The 13,531-nt window shown below is 38.8% G+C and overlaps 1 protein-coding gene across 4 annotated transcripts in view; it reads right to left on the bottom strand.

Moving 5' to 3' along the window:
- Positions 1 to 13,531, bottom strand: part of map3k4 (mitogen-activated protein kinase kinase kinase 4) — a 218,171-nt gene that overhangs the window by 53,058 nt on the left and 151,582 nt on the right. For all 4 annotated transcript variants that reach the window (XM_078556730.1, XM_078556729.1, XM_078556727.1 and 1 more), the window contains 4 exons: positions 13,024 to 13,185; positions 5,200 to 5,333; positions 5,033 to 5,111; positions 1,287 to 1,353 (listed from right to left, as the gene is read on the bottom strand). In XM_078556730.1, the coding sequence (XP_078412856.1) occupies positions 1,287 to 1,353; positions 5,033 to 5,111; positions 5,200 to 5,333; positions 13,024 to 13,185 (442 nt within the window). The remainder of the gene's footprint in view (positions 1 to 1,286; positions 1,354 to 5,032; positions 5,112 to 5,199; positions 5,334 to 13,023; positions 13,186 to 13,531) is intronic.

A 13,531-nucleotide genomic window follows, 5' to 3' on the forward strand; every position in this document is an offset into this window, starting at 1 on the left:
CAATGTTCAGGAAACATGAAAAAGCTTCAAAACAAATTCACAACAGTATTTATTCTAAAAGCATTAATGCGACAAGCTTGAGTACCAAGCACCATGGCAACAAATGGAGTGAGTTCTTTCAAATGTTGCATACTATAGACAGTACAAAAATACAAAACGAATGTAAATTAATAGCCTATAAATTAAGCAGCAAGCAATGTTCTGGAGTGCACTGCCTAAAAGGGTGGCAAAAACAAATTCATTAGTAACTTTCAAAATGGAATTTGACGAATACTTGCACGATTACATGATTCTATAATCTTTACAATTTTTTCTAAATTTAACCTAGTTACAACATATGTCCCACTTCAAACTGTTTTGTACTAGCTTATTTAATGATTATCACAAAAAAAACAAACACATGGTGTTTAAAACCATCAACTGGATTGTTTCAATATTACTTTTCAAATGTTATTTTATAATTTTTAATATAAATAAGCATGGTAAAGTTTTCCAGCACAATTAATAAAAATAATTAACCAATATCACAGATACAGAAATTCTTTGGGATAATTTTTTTTTAAAAAAAGGCTCTGAATGGCTTGGCATCTTTTCAGATAGACTACCGGAACTGCCAATTCCAAACAGTAGTGGTATATTTAAACAAAAAGTAACTTTACTGACACACAAGGAGGAGGAAAAATGGCAAGTTATATTATCAGCACCATCTTACTGCCAACACCCATTATTGCAACACAACAACAAGCAATACATTGGGCTTGCATACAGTTCAGTTGAGTTTGTGCAGTTACCCAGCTAAGGAGGGGGTGGGATCAGGAGCAATGTCATGAGACCTCTGGCAGGACGGTTCTGGGTTTGCAATATATTCTAACCCAAACTACAAATGTGCCAGACAGTTTGCCAACATATCAACAATTGTTTAAAGGAAGACTTGGAGTGGAGAGTTGGAAATGGGCATTGTTGGCATAGGATGACAATATTCAATAATATTTACGAAAAATGCTAATAAAATTAGAAAATGTTGGAAATACTCAGCAGTCAAGGTAGCATCTGTGGAGAGAAAAATAAAGTTAACAGATGTTTTGATGACAAGCCATCGATCTGAAACTTTGTTTCTCTCTCCACAGATGCTGCATGATCTGCTGAGTATTTTCAGCATTTACAGTTTATATTCCAGATTTCTAGCATCCACAGTATTTTGCTTTGAACTAAAAATGCCAGTCTGAAAGCACACAGAACATAATTGTTATCAGCTGTTTTAATTATACAATACTCTGAACACAAACCTGTCACAGGGCTATGAGGCTTTCCTATCACATGACTGATGCACTCATTTATTAGAGACTGCAAACTCTGCAAAACATAATAAAGGGTACACTTCAACACTAGAGTTTGAACAATAGTTGAGAATTCTGTCTGCTCACTCACCTAATTAATAGAAAAGTACTATTACAACCCAATGAACATTCTGTAAAAATCAGACTGTACACCACAGAAATCACACCAGACAGAGATTTTACTGGTGCATGTGAACTGTCCAAGCTAATAAAGTTCAGTTCAATCTATTAAATTGTTTAAAGCAATACATATTGAAGGAAAGGATATCAGAAATATTTTCTCTACTTTCACAATTTGAAAATAAAAGATAAATGTGAAACATAGTTGTATGGTTTATATTTTAATTCAAGAGAAGCAGTACATCATCCATCTTTCAGATGAGACCCTCTCAGCCCCTTCAGGCATCATAAAAGATACCATAGCACTATTTTAAGAACGGCTAAGGAGTTATCCACAGTGCCCAAGCCAATATATAATCAACATCACCGGAAAAAAAATTCTGGTTATTTAACTTATTGCTGTTTGTGGGACCTTGCTCTGCATCAACTGACTGTCATGTTTCCTACATCACAACAGTAATCAGACTTCAAATGTAATTCACAGGGTATAAAGCATTTTGAAACATTTGGAATGCAGCACCATACGACTTTAGCACGAATAGCAGACACTTCTTTGACGGCTTGTATGAGATTAAAAGCAGAGAAGAATCATTAGCTGGGACAACAGCATATGTGTCTCTTTCTCACAGTATCTGCATCATGGTCAAAGACAGTGGTGGTCTAAAATGATCTGCATAGTTAAGACAACAGCACGTGAACAAAAAATCTAGTTAACGTTCAGCTTAGAAGCCAGCAGAGACTACAGCATGGCTCAATTACAAACTCTGTAGCAATTTGCTGAAGCATTCCGACCTGATTTACTGACAAGACATCCAAACATGATCACCAGGTGACACACAGTATAGGCCACAAAAGGTGGATGTGGCTAGAAGAGAAGTGGCACTGAGTAAATTGTTGGAGCTGCAGGCTAACAAGTGCACGGGTCCTGATAGACTTTATCCTAGGGTCTTAAAAGAAGTGGCTTGTGAGATAGTTGATGCATTGGTTTTAGTTTTCCAAAATTCCCTAGATTCAGGGAAGGTCCCATTAGACTGGAAGGTAGCAAATGTAACTCCATTATTCAAAAAGGGAGGGACAAGGAAAGCAGGAAACTACAGGCCAGTTAGCTTAACATCTATCATAAGGTAAATGTTAGAAGCTTTTATTAAAGAAGCTATAGCAGGGCACCTGGATAAGTTCAAGGTAATCAGGCAGGGTCAACATGGTTTTGTGAAAGGGAAATCATGCTAAACCAACTTGTTGGAGTTCTTTGAGGAAGTAACATATGCTGTGGATCAAGGGGAACCGGTGGATGTACTGTACTTAGATTTCCAGAAGGCATTTGATAAAGTGCCACACCAAAGGTTGTTGTGGAAAATAAAAGCTCATAATATAGAGGGTAACATGTTGGCTTGGATAGAAGATTGGCTGGCTAACAGAAAGCAGAGAGTAGGCAAAAATGGGTCTTCTGCAGGTTGGAAAGAGGTAATGAATGATGTATCACAGCGATCATGCTGAGACCTGTTTACAATTTATATAAAAGACTTGATGAGATGGTTGCCAAATCTGCTGACTACACAAAGATAGGTAGGAAAGTAATTTGTGGAGAGGACATAAGGAGGCTACAAAAGGATATAGATAGGTTAAGTGAGTGAGCAAAGATCTGGCAAATGGGGTATGATATGGAGAAATGTGAAATGGTCCCTTTTGGCAGGAAGAATAAAAGAGAGGCACATTATCTAAATGGTGCGAGATTGCAGAGCTCCGAGATGCAGAAGAATCTGGGCATTTAGTGCATGAATCGCAAATGGCTAGTCAGGAACAACAAGTAATTAGGAAAGCTAATAGAATGTTATGCTTCAATTATACAGAACACTAGTGAGGCCTTTGACAAGGTGCCACACTGGAGGCTGCTCAGTAAGATAAGAGCCCATGGTGTTAGAGGCAAGGTACTAGCATGGATAGAAGGTTGGCCGTCTGGCAGGAGGCAGAGAGTAGGATAAGGGGGTCCTTCTCAGGATGGCGGCCGGTGACTAGTGGAGTTCCGCAAGGGTCAGTGTTGGGACCACAACTTTTCACTTTATACATTAATGATCTAGATGAAGGAACTGAAGGCATTCTGGCTAAGTTTGCAGATGATACAAAGATAGGTGGAGGGACAGGTAGTATTGAGGAGGCGGGGAGGCTGCAGAAGGATTTGGACAGGTTAGGAGAATGGGCAAAGAAGTGGCAGATGGAATACAACGTGGGGAAGTGTGAGGTCATGCACTTTGGTAGAAAGAATAGAGGTATAGACTATTTTCTAAATGGGGAGAGAATTCAGAAATTTGGAATGCAAAGGGACTTGGGAGTCCTAGTCCAGGATTCTCTTAAGGTTAACTTGCAGGTTGAGTCGGTAGTTAGGAAGGCAAATGCAATGTTGGCATTTATTTCGAGAGGACTAGAATATAAAAGCAGGGACGTGCTGCTGAGACTTTATAAGACTCTGGCCAGACCACATTTAGAATATTGTGAGCAATTTTGGGCCCCGTATCTCAGGAAGGATGTGCTAGTCCTGGACAGGGTCCAGAGGAGGTTCACGAGAATGATCCCAGGAATGAAAGGCTTAACATATGAGGAACGCTTGAGGACTCTGGGTCTACACTCGATGGAGTTTAGAAGGATGAGGGGGGATCTGATTGAAACTTACAGAATACTGAAAGGCCTGGATAGAGTGGACGTGGGGAAGGTGTTTCCATTAGTAGGAGAGACTAGGACCCGAGGGCACAGCCTCAGAGTAAAGGGAAGACCTTTTAGAACAGAGATGAAGAGAAACTTCTTTAGCCAGAGAGTGGTGAATCTGTGGAATTCATTGCCACAGAAGGCTGTGGAGGCCAGGTCATTGAGTGTATTTAAGACCGAGATAGATAGGTTCTTGATTGGTATGGGGATCAAAGGTTACGGGGAGAAGGCGGGAGAATGGGGTTGAGAAACTTATCAGCCATGATTGAATGGCGGAGCAGACTCGATGGGCCGAATGGCCTAATTTCTGCTCCTATGTCTTATGGAGGCCGCATCTGAAGAACTGTGTACAGTGCTGGTTACCTTATTTAAGGTAGGATGTAAATGCTTTGGAAGCAGTTCAGAGAAGGTTTGCCAGACTAGTACCTGGAACGGGTAGGTTGTCTTATGAGGAAAGTTTGGGCAGGCTAGGCTTGTATCTGCTGGAGTTTAGAAGAGTAAGAGGTGACTTGATTGAAACATATAAGAGCCTGAGGGGTCTTAACAGGGTGGTAGTAGAGAAGATGTTTCCTCTTCTGGGAGAATCTAGAACTAGGGGTCACCGTTTAAAAATAAGGGGTCGTCCATTTAAAGTGGAGATGAGTCTTTGGAACACTCTTCCTGAAAAGGTGGTGGAAGCAGAGTCTTTGAATATTTTTAAGGCAGAGATGCATTGATTCTTTGAAAGCAAGGGTTATTTGGGTAGGTGGGATGCAGATTTGAGGTTACTATCAGATCAGCCATGATCTTATTAAATTGTGGAGCAGGCTCAAGGGGTCGAATGGCCTACTCCTGCTCCTTGTTCGTATTATTTTTAAAAAGTAAAGGCAATTTACCACAAAGTCATCTTCAGGAAGAGCTGAAATAAATCCCGGTTCGATTGCCTGAAGAAAATCAAAGCCTTGGGTTGCCCACCTGTAAATAGACCATAACATTAGAAGGATATTACTGATCTGGAGGAAGACAATTGAAAAACATTTATTTTTATTAGAATATATTTAACCTGGGTCTTGTTCCCCTGCCGCTTTCACATTTTGTAAGCACGTAGGTCATCCATTTTCTAGCAAAGCTTATAAATTTGTCCCCCATCTTCTGCCTGAATTCTCCAGACATCAGACGCACAACTTCCTTGTGATACTGAAAAGACAAAAGTAATTTAAAAACCTTTATAGATGCAGGTTGTCACAAAACTATCACATTGTTCGTAATATTATTGTGGGATATTGTAAAGTAGGCTTCTGTGTGAGCGTGTGGGGTTGTGTGCATGGCTGATTAAATTAGAGACAGGTAGACTGCAAGGTAGAAATTATCAAATGAGTTAGATGTAAAAAGGCATTTGGACTGCTAATAAGTGAGCTAGGGTAAAGTCAGTCAATAAGGTGTGAATGAAATTTGCATTTTGAGATTGGTGAAGAAGTGTTTGGTTTTCAAAGGACTGGAAGGATGTTTACAACTAACAAGATAAATGAGGCAGGTTATTACGTTGATTTTTCCCCAAAAGTGCTGACCATAATGATAACATTAAGGGTTTTTATATTATGGGAAGCTTAAATTCAAAAGTCATGGGGCAACAATGGGATTTACAAATCAAAGGAGGAGAAATATACTTAATGAAGGGTGGTAGACTCTGTGGGTATGGCTGTGAGAGATCTGAAAGATACACAGTGTGAAGCAGGCTTGGGGAAAAGCCTCTAGCCACTTTGCACGAGGCTGCTGTTCCAGTAACATTTCAAAGATAGACAAACAAAGTAATTGCAGGACTGAGCAATTGTGCTGTTTATAGTGACGACTTGGCAGGTTTCAGTCAAACGTAGGAGGAGCATTTACAACATCTGAAAGAACTGTCTGATCGACTACAAGAAGCTAATTTGGTGGTGAGTGAATTTGCAAATTTGCAAATGACTCCAAGAGATGTGGAAGTAAAAGCCATCGTGAATTTCCCAGTACCTACAACAGAACGGGAAGTTTTGAAATTTCTGGGCATGAGTGGATTTTACTGGAAGTTTGTACCAAACTTTAGCAGTGTGGTTGCTCCATTTATGTTCCACTGAACTACTGAAAAAAGTTCAAGTAGTCTCAATGGACATGGGAGTGTCAGAATGCATCTGACAGTTTAAAAACTGTATTGACTAATACACCAGTTTTGGCAGCATCTAATTATGCCAAGCAGTTTAAGCTGGTGGTGGATGCAAGTGGTTTGGGTATTGGTGCTGTGTTGTAAGATGAAGAAACTGGCATTGAGAAGCCGGTAGGATATTTTTCACAGAAGCTGAATGTATATCAGGGAAAATACTCAACCATCGTAAAAGAGGCTCTGGGACTGGTGGCTTATGTTGCAAGCAATTCATCAGAAATAATTGTTTATACAGGCCACAATCCTTTAAAATTTCTGGACAAATTGAGACCCAAGTGCAAGGTTGCTCAGGTAATAGTTTATTACTGCAACCGTTTAATTTACAGATTATGGCTGGACAAGAAAATCTAATTGCAGATGCGTTGTCAAGAGTTTAAAAGTTCAAAGGAAATTGGACATTTAAAATGTGGACACTGGACTGAAATGACCTCTGTTGATACAAAGGATTTGTGTATATATATATATATATATATATATATATATATATATATATATATAGTCATGTTAATGCATGTACCTAGTAGTGTAATAATTTTGTGTTTATAGTTAAGTATAGTAAGTAATGCAAGGTGGGTTGACAAAATGAAGCCGTTGTAAGGAACAGTAAGGAACTGTTGTAAGGAACATATCTTTTTATTTTCTGTTGGACTGTGGATTAGAATTACAATGGCTGCAGGTTTCAAGACATGTCGACTGGGACAGAATGAGAGATATACACAATGTTGCAGTCCTGGAACAGAGTGTGTCACGAAAGACAGGATGATGTCGGAAAGGAGTCCTGGACCAAGGGAGCTGCCTGACAACAGAATTTTAATTGGCTCTAGACCAGGTGACCAGGGTTTGTGTGACGAGCAATGCAGCTGAATAGCTCCTAGCCTGAAAGGAACAAGACCCAAAGCCTCTTTCTCCTGTGTGTGGAAGATTCCAGTAATTCACAATAATAGCTAGCTGGCTTTTCTTCTCATATCTCTATAACTTGCTCTCTCTGAATACCTTTTGACAGGGGTTAAGGGGAAAATCACTGTTGGAGACATTGAAAGGCAAGTGCTCAACCAGTGAACTAAATACCGAAAGTGTTGGAAGACCACCTCATGTCGTCAACAAGAACTGAAAGGAATTTGGAAGACATTGATCAAAATCAACCCATCGAATCCTGTACTCTGGAATTGGTGCTATTGAACTGTTTTATCTCACCCTTAAAATCCATGTTTAGTGTGTCTTGTTTGTGTGCGTATAGGGGTTTAAGAAGGGGTAGGGTTTGTTGTAGAGTTAAAAGTTCATATTTCTTTCTTTTGCCACTAGTTAAAGGCAATTTGCTCAATAAACAGTTATTTAATTATTAAGTTTACAAACCTGGTGCTCGTATTCTGTTAACCTAAATTAAACAGTTAGGTAGAATTGGGGCAATCTGGTGGTTTGATCAAACTTTTCACATTTGTCATGGCTTGGAGAACAGTGGGGCTTGATATTACAGCACACTATTCCCAGTGTGTCGTGACACCATATTTTAAAATTATGACGGTTGATTTTTCCTTAAGGGTGGAGGTGTCACAAAGTTACCATATTTTTCATAATATTATTGTGGGATATTGTAAAGTAGGCTTGTGTTTATGGGGTTCTGTGTGCAGCTGATTTAATTAAATTAGAGACGGGTAGACGCAAGCTTGAAATTCAAAAGTGTTAGGTGTAAAAATGCATTTAAACTGCTAATGAGTGAGAGGTTAAAGTCAGCAGATAGGGTGCGAATGAAATTTGCATTTTAAGATAGGTGGAGGTGCTTGGTTTTCAAAGGGATGGTAGGATGTTTACAACTAACAAGATAAATAAGACAGGTTATTATGTTGATTTTTCCCCAAAAGCATTGACCATAATCATAACATAAAAGATTTTTATATGGGAAAAGTAAATTCCAAAGACATAGGGGAACAATGGGATTTACAAATCAAAGGAGGGGAAATATATTTAAAGAAGGATGGAAGGCTGTGTAGGGTATGGCTGTGTGAGATCTGAAAGGTACACCGTGTGAAACAGACTTGGGGAAAAGCCTCTAGCCACTTTGTAGAAGGCTACTGTTCCAGTAACCAAAGCTGTGTTAAAAGCCTTTGGAATTCCACTGTCGAGTGGGTGCTTGTGGTAACCTTGTTGGATTATCTCTATAAATTTAACATCTATTTTGGGACTGTTGCCTTAAAGGGGGTCTGCAGATGGCAATCTGGTTAATTAGGAATTTTGGGAATTGTTATAATATTAAGTAACCATGTAATTGTAATACTGCGTATGTGTTTTCTTCTTTTCTTTTGTTAATAAATGTTTTAATTTAACTTGTAAAATCTCTATAGGTGTTAGTTTATTCATTATTTCTGAATTCAGTGTACAAACATTCTCGTAATAAATACATAATCCAAAACCATTGTGACAGCATGGCCAAGTTTCCCTTGTGGATTTGGTCAGCCTGGCAAATACCACTTGCTGTGTCACAAGGTGGTTGAGTTTTTTTACTCCAGCTTCTAACAAAATCATATTTGTTTAGCAACAATGGAAGCTGAAGTATAAAACAATCAAAAAACACAGCTTTTCAATAAATAAAGGCAGATCTAAGAGTTACAGTGACAAAGGGATTTTTATGGAAACTGGCTGCCCTTTCTAGGGCTAGGATTCAAACTCAGTTGATGGGAAAGGGCAAAACTAAGGAAGATGAAGTTCAAGTAGGGAGTGACAAAAACAGGTGGGAGAAATGGGTTTCGATTTATGGGACACTAGCACCAGTACACTGGGGAAAGAGGGAGCAGTACTATTGGGATGGCCTTCACCTGAACCGCAGTGGGACCAATGTCCTGGTGAATCATACAACTAGGGTTGTAGAGACGGCTTTAACTTAAATAATGTGGGGGGGGGGGGGGGGGGGTGCAATAGGATTCACATGAAGCGAGATTTTGGAAAGTTAAAGAAAAAGGACAAGGCAAACTATGTCTTAAATGTAAATAAAGGCAATTACAAGGGTATGAAGACAGAATTGGCTAAAGCAGACTGCGAAAACAGGTTAAGAGGTAACATGGTAGAGGAGTGGCAGACATTTAGGGACATATTTCATAACTCTCAACAAAGCTATATTCCATTGAGAAAGAAAGACTCTACAAGAAGATTGAACCATCTGCGATTAACTAAGGAAGTTAAGGGTGGTGTCAAATTGAAAGAAAAGGACTATAATGCTGTGAAGATTAGTGGTAGGCCAGAAGATTAAGGAAAGTTTTAGAAACCGGCAAAGGATGACATGGAGAAATTAGAGTACAAGGGTAAGCTAGCAAGAAATATAAAAACAGGCAGTAAGCTTCTACAAGTACATAAAAAGGAAAAGAGTAAATAAAGTAAGCATTGGTCCCTTAGAGGATGATACTGGAGAGTTAATAAATGGGAAACAAGGAAATAGCAGAGGCTTTGAACAAGTATTTTATAACTGTCTTCTACTGTGAAGATAGAAAAAACAAACCAAGAATATTAGATAATCAAGAGGCAAAAGGGAGAGAGGAACTTAAAACAATGTATCACTAGAGAAAAAGTACAGGGGAAACCAAATGGGATTGAAGGCTGACAAATCCCCTAGACCCGATGACCTGCATCTAGGGTCTTAAAAGAAGTGGCTGCAGAGATAGTATATGCACGGATTGTAATCTTCCAAAATTCCCCAGATTCTGGAAAGATCCTAGTGGTTTGGAAAACCACAAATGTAACACCTCTATTCAAGAAGAGGGAGACAAAGTAGGAAATTATAAGCCAGTTAGTTTAACATCTGTCACGGGGAAAATGATAGAATCCATTGTTAAGAAAGTAGTAGCTGGACATTTAGGAAATCATAATCCAATCAAGCAATGTCAACATGGTTTTATGAAAGGGAAATTGTGTTTGACAAATTTGAGTACTTTGAGGATGCAACAAGGTGGATAAAGGGGAGTCAGTAGGTGTTGTATATTTAGATTTCCAAAGGGCATTCAATAAGGTGCCACATAAAAGGTTACTGCACAAGAGCTCATAGCGTTGGGGAACAGCATGGACAGAGTATTGGCTAACTAACAGGAAACAGAATCGGGATAAATGGCTCATTTTCAGGTTGGCAAACTGTAACTTGTGGAGTGCCACAGGGATCTATGCTGGGGCCTTGGCTATTTACTATCTATATTAGCGATTTAGATGAAGGTACCAAAGTGTAATATAACCAACTTTGCTGATGATACAAAGATAGGTAAGAAAACAAGTTGTGAGGTTGACATAACCTATCTGTATACTTTTACAGACTTCAAGTGATTGGGCAAAAATTTGGCAGATGCAGGTATTAATTAGGAAAATGTGAAGTTGTCCATTTTGGCACAAAGAATAGAAAAGTAGAATATTATTTAAATGGACAGAGACTACAGAATGTCGTGGTACAGAAGGATCTGAGTGTCCTTGTACATGACTCAAGAAGTTAGCAAGCAGGTACGTCAAATAACTGAAAGGCAAATGGGATGCTGGCCTTCATTGCAGGAGGGATGGAGTATAAAAGTAGGGAAGTCTTGCTACAACTGTACAGATCATTGGTGAGATCACATCTAGAGTAGTGTGTACAGTTTTGGTCTCCTTACTTGAGGGATCTACTTACATTGGAAGCATTTCAGAGAAGGTTCACTAGACTGATTCCTGGGATGAAGGGGTTGCCTTATGAGGAAAGGCTGAGCAGGTTGGGCCTATACTTATCAGCGTTTAGAAGAATGAGAGGTGACATTATTGAAACCTACATGATTCTGAGGGGGCTTGACAGGGTAGATGCTGGGAGGATGTTTCCCCTTGTGGGGAACTAAAGGACAGTTTCAAAATAAGGGGGTTTCCCATTTAAAATGGTGACAAGGAGAATTTCTTCTCTGAGGGTTGTTAATCTTTAGAATTTTCTTCCCCACAGAGGTAAGTGGAAACTGGGTCATTGAACACATTCAAGCCTGAGTTTGACAGATTTTTCATCTACAAGGGAGTCACAGGCTTTGGGGTGCAGGGGGATGTGGCAGCAGGAAATTGAGTTGGGGCTGCAATTAGATCAGTCACGATATAATTAAATGGCGGAGCAGGCTCAAGGGGTTGAATGGCCTACTCTTGCTCCTATTTCTTATGATCTAAGGAAACGAATTGGAATACTTTCTTAATGGTGAGACTAGGAGCTGTGGAAGGAGCAAAGAGATTTGTCTGTTCTTATACTACTAAAAGCTACTACACAGGTACAAAAGTTATTCAAAAAGGCCAATGCAATGTTGGCCTTTATTTCAAGGGGGCTGGTTTACAAAGGGGAGTGAGGCTTCAGTTCTACAGAGCCTTGGTCAGACCTCACCTTGGCTGCTACGTTTAGTATCGGGCACCACATCTCAGGAAGCATATACTGGCTTTGGGAGAGACGTGCAGCATATTCACTCCAAAAGATACTATGTTTTAACGGACAGGTTGCATAAGCATGGCTTATATTCTCAAGAGTTTAGGAGATTGATGGGCAATCCAATCATGGTAAGTTAAAATTATAAAGGAATTTAACAGGATAGATGCAATGAAACTAGAGGGAATCAGAACAAGAGGGCATTATCTTAAAATTACAACTAGGCTATTCTGAAGTGAAATCAGGAAGCACTTTTTCATACAAAGGGTAATGGAATTCTGAAACTTGCTCCCCAAAAAGCTACAAATGTGATTAATTGCAATTTTTAAGGCTGAGATTGATAGATTTTTGTTAAAGGTACCAATCAATAATGAGGTACGGTTCTTAACTGAATGACAGAACAGACTCAAGTAGTTGAATAAACCTGCGCCCATTCCTATAGGCCACTTGTCTTTGATGGTCACAATGATTCCCCATGAAATGAGTCTGAGGTTTTAGTGGTTATTTATGTGGCACAACTCAGGCAAAAACTGATAGTAAATTCTCATATTGTGGTGTGGTAGGGGATACACGAGAGATGGTGCCTGTGCTCTACCTTTACAGGGAGTGCTTAAATTGAAAAAAAATTGTTCCAGTCTGCAGAATAGACAGCCAAAAAAAATTATATGCATTACATGCTCACTAATCTCACTCTTGTTTTAAATTGAACCTTTAATAATGACAAGAAAAGCAGCACCAAAAATAACAGGGCATTTTCAGTAACGTGAACAGCAACTTACAAAAAAAAATAGTTTTGAAAACAACCTCAAGAGTCCATGCTACATACCACTTACTTTGTGGTGAGCAGCTTGCAGGTTCAAGTCCAAAGTTGCCTGCAACTCAAATCTGCCTAACTCAATGAAGTTGCTATGTGAAACTTCAAACAAAGATGCTGTATTCCAAAATAATATCAATTATCACTTCTTGACTAAATTAAGCCACAACGAGTAATCATAAAGTAATATTGATGGCAATAGTTGGGGGCACGGGGAGTGGGTACTGCAATCCCAGCGGAGGCAGTGTTGATTAAATTGTAAAAATCAATAAGTTGCATATTTTAAAAAATTAATGACAAAAACATTTCTAAAAACCATCAGTTTAGGTCAGATTTCATATATAAAATTACCGATCATTCTACAGAATAGCTGCAAGTGATTTTAAATATTAGCTTAAAACCCAATTAGTTAATTTTAAAGGGACCTTGATAGAATAGGCTTGACTTTTTTTTAAATTAAAAACAAAATGAAGTGCATCAGGAGCATTACCTCAAAACCAAAGTTATAGCTTTGAATCATGGTTTCCCTGTAGTACTGCTGCAAAGTTGCACATTCAGATTCATCCATTTCAGCTTCGAACTCCGAATTAAACATCTTGTCAATCCTATCAATCGCATTACTAATCTTATTGCACAGCAATAATGCTTCTTGCTGAAATTTAAATTGGAAATCATTAGGGAAACAACCCAATTATCATGCATTAGGTTTAAGACTTCTGTATTTTGTTTGAATATCCTTGAGGTTTGGACAGAAGTGTTAACTTGAAAGAAGGAACAGTCTCGCATTACAACAGTCATAGCAAATACCCTGCAGTTCTAATCTATTGATGCTGCTGTGTGCTAGAGAGTAATGGATTATGTAACATATGTATTGGATTACTAATGTTTATTACTTCTCTCTACAAGTTGAGCTGGCAAATACATAGAAATGAATACTCTTGAATTGTTCGAGACCAATAATCTATGAACTTTTTCAAACCAACAGCAGTTGAAATTTA

Source organism: Cetorhinus maximus, chromosome 14 (assembly GCF_964194155.1).
Source record: "Cetorhinus maximus chromosome 14, sCetMax3.hap1.1, whole genome shotgun sequence".
NCBI classification, from domain to species: domain Eukaryota; kingdom Metazoa; phylum Chordata; class Chondrichthyes; order Lamniformes; family Cetorhinidae; genus Cetorhinus; species Cetorhinus maximus.